Source organism: Carassius gibelio, chromosome A8, assembly GCF_023724105.1.
Source record: "Carassius gibelio isolate Cgi1373 ecotype wild population from Czech Republic chromosome A8, carGib1.2-hapl.c, whole genome shotgun sequence".
NCBI lineage: Eukaryota > Metazoa > Chordata > Actinopteri > Cypriniformes > Cyprinidae > Carassius > Carassius gibelio.
In genome coordinates this window covers 7,753,736-7,761,663 of record NC_068378.1, presented here as the reverse complement: position 1 = coordinate 7,761,663, position 7,928 = coordinate 7,753,736, and the positions used below count along the sequence as shown (strand labels likewise).

At 38.1% G+C, this 7,928-nt stretch overlaps 1 protein-coding gene across 1 annotated transcript; it reads right to left on the bottom strand.

Annotated features, from left to right (window-relative positions):
- Nucleotides 1–3,238: 3,238 nt before the first annotated feature.
- Nucleotides 3,239–7,375, bottom strand: LOC128018305 (trans-Golgi network integral membrane protein 2). The gene is made up of 4 exons (XM_052603749.1): nt 7,211–7,375; nt 5,221–6,047; nt 5,025–5,108; nt 3,239–4,806 (listed from the first exon to the last, which is right to left on the bottom strand). The coding sequence occupies exons 1-4, from the start codon at nt 7,257–7,259 to the stop codon at nt 4,804–4,806; spliced, it is 963 nt and encodes a 320-aa protein (XP_052459709.1). The 5' UTR covers nt 7,260–7,375; the 3' UTR covers nt 3,239–4,803.
- Between the last annotated feature and the right edge of the window lie 553 nt (nt 7,376–7,928).

The window sequence follows — 7,928 nt, the reverse complement described above, 5'->3', positions numbered from 1 at the left end:
GTCCACTGTGTTTTCTGAGGTCCAAGTTCAACGCAGCCATAAACCAGGAAGTTTTAGAGCACTTCATGCTTCCTGCTGCTGACCAACCTTATGGAGATGCAGATTTCATTTTCCAACAGGACTTGGCACCTGCACACAGTGCCAAAGCTACCAGTACCTGGTTTAAGGACAATGGTATTCTTGTTCTTAATTGGCCAGCAAACTCACCTGACCTTAAAGGGTAACTAAACCCCTGATCAGAGCCTGACTCCACCCACTTGCAATATTTTAAAAATGGGCAGAGCACAGCGGAGATAGAGGGGACGAACCGAGGGCGGGGCTGAGAGGGTGGGGCGTGAACCTGAGATCCAAGATTGATTGACAGCTGCTGTCAAAGTCGCTAATAAAATGGAAAGTGACTGTAGTGACCAAGTAGCTTTGCAACAGAGCGTTCATTTGAAGTCGAGGACTTCGCTCCCCCACCTTCACCTGAAGAGGAGGATGTTGAGGTGTCTGTGGACACACGGCCTGAACCATATCAATTCGAGTCGCTGGCTCAAACTGCGGTCGTAACTCCCGCATCGCGATCGGCATCCGATGATGCTAGCGAAGCAGCCGTGCAAGAGAGATTTTCCAGAGGGGTTTTCCAGGCCAAGTGCATGCAACCACTTAATTTCAAGTCTGCTGGAAACTATGCAATCCAGCAGTGCTGTTGCAACCAGCAACACTACACCTACGTACCATCCTGACCACTGTAAAAAACGTATACACCAACTTGAAGCTATCCTAACTGATGCAATACTATGCAACTAACTAACTATTCTTCTAACAATACTAACGTTACACTAACAACTATGCTAATTAACTACATAGGCTACACAAAATAATCTAAATAACTATATAAATGCTATGCTAAATAGATGCTATAATAGTCTATCCTGGTCGTTTTCAATACTCGCAATTCCAACTCCTGACTCACTACAGTGATTTTGATGGAACAAGATGGTCAAGAAGGGCATGGAAGCTCGTATCAAGGGGCGTGGAGAGCTGGAAACTGCTTAAAGGGGGTGGGGGGGAGGGGGTGAAATGCTATTTCATGCATACTGAGTTTTTTACACAGTTAAAGAGTTGGATTCCCATGCTAAACATGGACAAAGTTTCAAAAATTAAGTTGTACGTTTGAAGGAGTATTTCTGTTCCAAAAATACTCCTTCCGGTTTGTCACAAGTTTCGGAAAGTTTTTTTCGAGTATGGCTCTGTGTGACGTTAGATGGAACGGAATTTCCTTATATGGGTCCTAAAGGCACTTCTGCCGGAAGAGTGCGCGTTCCCGTGTAGCAGAGCACTGAGTGAGAGCATAACAGGCATTCGCTGATCAGAGCGAGAGCGTTGCGAAATGTCACAAAAGAAGTGTGTTTTTGGTTGCCAGGGCAAGACAACCCTGCACAGATTACCAAAAGAGAAACAGCATTAAGGGACCAGTGGATGGAGTTTATTTTTACAGACCATCAACGGAGTTGTGCAAGTGTTTTTGTTTGTTCCCTGCATTTCTAAAATGCTTGTTTTACAAACAAAGCCCAGTTTGATGACGGATTTGCACATCGTTTACTTCTTAAGGATAATGCAGTCCCAACGAAAAAGGGTCACGATCGTGTGTTGGAACCGCAGGCGGTGAGTAAAACTGCTTAAAATATCTCTGCCTCCTTGTTAGTGCGTCCGCCTCCCATCGAAGACTCGGGTTCGAGCCCCGCTCGGAGCGAGTCGTTGCTGCTGTGCTGCTGCTCTCGTTCAGTTTCAGCCTTCACAGCTGTCACAGCTTCCAAACGCTCTAAATGCTAAAGCCTACTCGCGCTCGTGATTCTTTAGCTCCGCCCACACGTCACGCCTCCAGGCGCTCGTGTTTTTCCGGGAAAAATCGGTAAAGACTATCTTTCTCTTATGAATATAATAAAACTAAATACTTTTTGGAGTTATGAAGGATGCAGTACTACTCTATAGTTACTCAAGATTAACAGGATATTGAGTGAAAACGAGCATTTCACCCCCCCCTTTAAGTCACCTGCCACCGCAAACATCCAATAGGAAAAATCAACTGCAGTAGCCACCGTTCAACCTGAAGAGGGCAGCACTCAGATGTTTTTACACCATATATTGTAAAATTAAAACACTTTATACTCAAATGTCAAAAAAGTAACTTGAATCAATGAACATCACTAATAAATCCCAATTCTTACAGATCATTAACTAAAAAAAGTTGGTTTAGGGTTTAGTTCTTTTAACCCCATAGAAAATCTATGGGGTATTGTTGTGAAGAGGAAGATGCGATATGCCAGACCCAACAATGCAGAAGAGTTGAAGGCCACTATCAGAGTAACCTGGGCTCTAATAACACCTGAGCAGTGCCACAGATTGATCGACTCCATGCCACGCCGCATTACTTCTGTAATTCAGACAAAAGGAGCCCTAACTAAGTATTGAGTGCTGTACTTGCTCATACTTTTCAGTTGGCCAAGATTTCAAAAAATCCTTTCTTTGTATATTCAAGTAATATTCAAATTTTCTGAGATACTGAATTTGGGATTTTCCTTAGTTGTCAATTATAATCATCAAAATTTAAAGAAATAAACATTTGAAATATATCAGTGTGTGTAATGAATGAATATAATATACAAGTGTAGCTTTTTGAATGGAATTAGTGAAAGAAATCAACTTTTTGATGATATTCTAATAATCTGATCTGTTGGACTCTAGGTGGTGTTCTAGGTTCTCGTGTGTGTTTTCTTTTGTCTGTTTTCAGGGTGGAGACAAGCGGCATGTGCAGTGGTTAACCTGTGATAAGTTGACTGATAAAAGGGTCTTTTTCCAGCGGTGTAGTGTGCCCCGTTTGAGCTTCACTTATCTCCAGCACCAGACTTTGAGCATTCTTTAATATATTGTTGTTTACATTTCTCTTCCCTTTTGGATTTACCTGTATGTTTATTTTGAGTTAACTGTGAAAAACAATTTGCATTGTTAATCATTTTTATCTTTATTATTATTCACAAATCTCTAACCTAAAACAATAGAACATTGGGGGAAAACTCATGAATAATTCTGACCATGACTGTACATCCATATATATATATATATATATATATATATATATATATATATATATATATATATATATATATATATATATATATATATATATATACACAGCATATACTGTATATGAAGTTTTTTTATACTTCACTTTCAGTTGACAAGAAAAGACGAGTCAGAGGAAAAATCAACTTTATTCCATTTCTTCTCAGAGTAGAAAAGTTGCAATGGTGTTAAAGATTGACCACAATAAACAGGTAAGTTAAACATCTTTCATATATTTTTCCCCAAGTAATAATTCAAAACAGGTCCTGAATGTCCAGAAGAATGGTTGTGCAAAGCCACTGGCTGTATGTCAAATCATCATCACAGGCTTAAGAGAGAATAGAGCAGGGATCACAGTATAGACACACATCAGGAGTGTGATAGTGTTATACATCGCACCAAAAAGATCAGTTTCCCATTTTAGGATTAAGAAGAGGACGGGTACAGTATATAGCTGTTTGTTTCTCAGTTCTGGGCATTATCTAGAATTGGCAGAGGTATTTTCATAAATCAAGTGTGGCAATTATAATACCACTGTATACCAAAAACAATCATCTTTAAATGCATCATTGACTGCTGCAAACAACAATGGTGTTTTCTTCATCAGCTAAAAAGTGGAATGACTCCAGAACCGGATGGCTTCATTCATCATTAAAGTCACTTGAGTCAAAGCTCTTAGAAAAAGGAAAAGTGCAACTAGTCAGAATCAGGACTGGAAGTTTTTTTTATTTTTTCAGTGTCCAGGTGCTGTTCATTTAGAAAACCACAACTGAGCCACTGACTGACCAATTCAAATACAAATAATTTCAAGAGACTCAAACACCTCACGTCAAAGATGGGGAACATACTGTATATATAAAAAAAATAACTAAAAAAATCTATCATTGATCAGAAACATTAAAACACAGCAGGCCTGGCTGATAAGGATTGTTTTTGGGCCCTAGTTTTACCTTATATAAGTTGCATATATATTGCATAAAATCCAAATTAATTAAAGTCATTTTTGGTGAAGTAAAATTACAAGTAAAAAACTACAAATACATTTCTTTCTGACACATGAACTACTGGTCTGACTGGGCTGGCAAGTAAAATGCTTCGTGTTGAGCCCTTCAAAGCTAATTTAGCAGATATTTTGCATTCATAGTGTTTAAAACATCTAACATAGTGACAAAAGCTTGCTGCTTCTTTACTAGTCCACACCTGAAGAAAGAATTCACGTGTCCCATAAACATGTGCGACCAGCTTCAAGTGCTACAACAATTCATAACTCAATCATTCCCAATCTCCCATAAAACACCATTCAAGCAGTCAACATATACATATCGTTTCCTTCTGTATTACACATTTCACCCAGCAATAAATAGAGAAAAGAAAAAAGAAAACCACGTAACTTGTAACACGTAATTAAATTTAAAAAGAGACCACAGAACCAACATCTACAATATGAACCTGCACAGCGGATTTCAGTTATGTGTTTGTAATGCTCTAAACCTAAATGAAGATCATCCCAGAAATATTAGAGCTACAGTAGACATTGTCATCATTATTAATATCATTTGGGATGAATCCGTGACAGCTGCTGTGCAGTGTTTATGAGTGGTGATATACAGTATGCCTCATTATGTGTAATTCAAGTTTCAAAATCAAGTCAAATATTTCGATTCCACCACCGCTGACTCGTCTGACTGGTTTCTCTCACTGGAAAACAGAAACGAGAACACAATATAGTTTCATTTCAAATATAAGAAAATTGACAGGTCTAAAAAATGTCCACAAACTGTAACAGAATGTACTGTTATGAAGCGGCAACAGATGTTTTCTTTATTAGATGGTAGTTTTTGGTTTCTAAAGTCTGTTGTTAAATAAATGAATAGATAGGAGTGTTAACTGGCTGTGTGTACACAAATGCTACTTACACGCTGCTCCAGTTTTTGGTAGTCTGATGTCTTGGGTCTCCGTGTGCTTCTTGATCTCCGGCCCTCAACGACGAAGGCAATAATCTGCAGGCGAACGTGAAATAAATAACTGTCATTTAATTGCCACTTGACATCTTTGAAATACAAAATACCCGACAAATACGGGTCTCTAGGATGTCCAAACAGCGCCACTAACCCTGCGCTTGTTGTGCCTTGTGACGTACAGCACAGCCACCAGTATAACGGCACACACCAGATACGCAAAGAAGTGGCTGCTCTCTGCGTTCTCGGACTGAAAAGTTTGACTGATATCATCCTTGATTTCGGTTTTGCTGTTAAACTTGTCCTGTTCATCTGCAGGTTCACCCGCAGTATCATCAACACCCCCTTCATCTTCAGTCTCTCCGTCATCGAAATCATCGGCTGGATCAGCGTTTTGTTCGTCTTCGTCGTCTGTAGGGTTCTCAGTCATCTTCTCTACACTCTTGTCAACCATTTCATCTCCACCTTCTTCAGCAGGTTCAGGGGTATTATTGTCTTCAACCACATTTTGGGCAGTTGTTGCTGGCTTTTCACCTTCTTTTCCACTTGGTACATCTCCACTGTCTTTTGGCTCCTCTTGACCCGTTTGATCAGGTTTGGGGTTTTCTCCACCATGTCCAGCAGAGTCTGTGTGTTCGTCAACCTCTTTATTTTGCTCATCACCTTCATTTTCTTCATCGTTTGTGTCAGCTTTATCTTTTGTACCACTTTCCAGGATTGTGCTTTTATCCGCTTCTATATTAGGGTCAGGTAGGGTTTTATTCTTTTCATCTTGTGCAGCATTTTTTTCGCTTTCAAGATTTTCTTCAAGAATTTGAGGGGTGTTTGCCTCTTCAGTGTTGTCCTCCACTGTGTTCACAGGATCATTATTACTTTTTGGCCCATTTGCTGATGTGCTCTGCACACCATCCGTATCTTGATCTGCGTCCGCTTGGATAGGAGCTTCTTCTGGAGTGTTACCTGACAATGGACTGGTGCAAACTGGAAAATAGCACACAAAAAAACACAATCAAATCTTGGGCATAACACACAGTTCAGTTCAGTTAATTTGTCATATGTACAACTGTCAGTGACCATATGCACATTGAAATGCTTTTTGTAAGGCTTGGGTAGTTTACTGCAATACAATAATAGAAAGAAAAGAAAAAGTATTACTAAAAATACAGGGGCAAGCGAGATAAAAATGTAAAAACAGACATGTAGTATAATATTTACAACAAATTCACAATGCAATACAATAAAAATAAAAGTGCAATGATGCAAGGTTGAGTGGAAGCTGTGCACTGAGGTATATATATATATATATATATATATATATATATATATATATATATATATATATATATATATATATATATATATATATATATATATGTGTGTGTGTGTAAGAAAGTTGTGCAAAGAAGAAGTGAAGGGAAGTGATGTGTGGTCTAGTATGGCGTCCCATACTCAGAATTTGTGTTCTGCATTTAACCCACAGAGCCTGAATACTGAGCATGGGTCATCATACTTGGCTGTATGTCACCTCACTGATTCACTAACCATTACACTATGTACACTACCATTACACTAGTACACTATGCATATTGTATGCATTTTGATGATACTATAGTTTAAGCATATAGGATCATGAAAACACCAAGTGAAGGAAAGAATCGTATCCCATTTCTCCAGCAGAGTTCCTCAGAATTGCAGAATCAATGCCAAATCACATCTCATTTCTTCAGGTGGCCCAGCACCTTACTAAGACACTTCATGTTGGTTTATGCTTTCATTTTTCATCTGTCTGTATATCTTTACCTATTTTACTAAGAGAATATACAGTAAACGGGTATCACACATGTGGCAATATGGCAACGTGTAAACAAAGGCGAAGCCGGAAGTCGATCCTATTTCAACAGCAGGAATGTTGTTCATCCAGACACTCTTCATCTGTCACGCATTGCAAAAGTGGGAAAAATTCTGCAATTTATCTGAATAATTAGCCAACAATAATAGTAGAGATTGTCTTTTCATTTCCAAATACAGTGCGCACGAGGACAGGGATTGAGATGTAAACACGTCACGAGGTTTATCAATCTATATCGTACCTCAGTCCCACAAACATCATCTTACAGTATATCAAGCAGAACACACTGACTCACCTTGATACAAACAAAGGACCACGACGAACAGCGCTGTTAATCGAGTCATGGCTTCAGTCAGAGATACAGTGACACCGCGACACGAGTTTGGCGAAGCGCCGACGCGATTCCTGTGCTCGTCTGCTCGAAAATATTATTTGTCTTAGATATTTGGTGTCAGTGGGCGGAGCATACAACATGAATATTCATGAGGTTCCTGTTTCGAGTCAAAGCGACTCTGAAAATAGTAGTGATTTGTCACTGAAACGCTCAAGATTTTCAAGAAGGAATGTTTCAGCGTAGAATGAATGACATTATATATTGTATTAATATTCAAAATAATTTAAAAATTGTGTGATTGTCCTAATGATTTACCTGAGGTAAATGAGCCTACAACTATATGTATATATATATATATATATATATTATGTCACTAAATTGTTACGTTTAATAATTTTGCCAAAATGTAACTGTTGTGCCATAATTAAATTTGTTATGATGATTATTCTGTGACATTCCTAATCGTTTGCTCAGTTATTCAAATAAGTTTTTAATAACAAAGCGAAAACTTTTTTTTTTTACATAAGACATTCTTAATCTTATAATACTTTATATATATATATATATATATATATATATATATATATATATATATATATATATATATATATATATATATATATATATATATATCCCAAAATAATACATTTAGTAGACAAAATGCATTATAAAGACAAAA

Excerpts from the sequence above, each read along its gene's own strand:
- LOC128018305 (XM_052603749.1), bottom strand. The coding sequence starts at position 7,259 with ATGACTCGATTAACAGCGCTGTTCGTCGTGGTCCTTTGTTTGTATCAA. Across the intron at positions 6,048-7,210 it reads GGTCCTTTGTTTGTATCAAG|TTTGCACCAGTCCATTGTCA; the intron begins GTGAGTCAGTGT and ends GCTATTTTCCAG. Across the intron at positions 5,109-5,220 it reads CAAGGCACAACAAGCGCAGG|ATTATTGCCTTCGTCGTTGA; the intron begins GTTAGTGGCGCT and ends GTTCGCCTGCAG.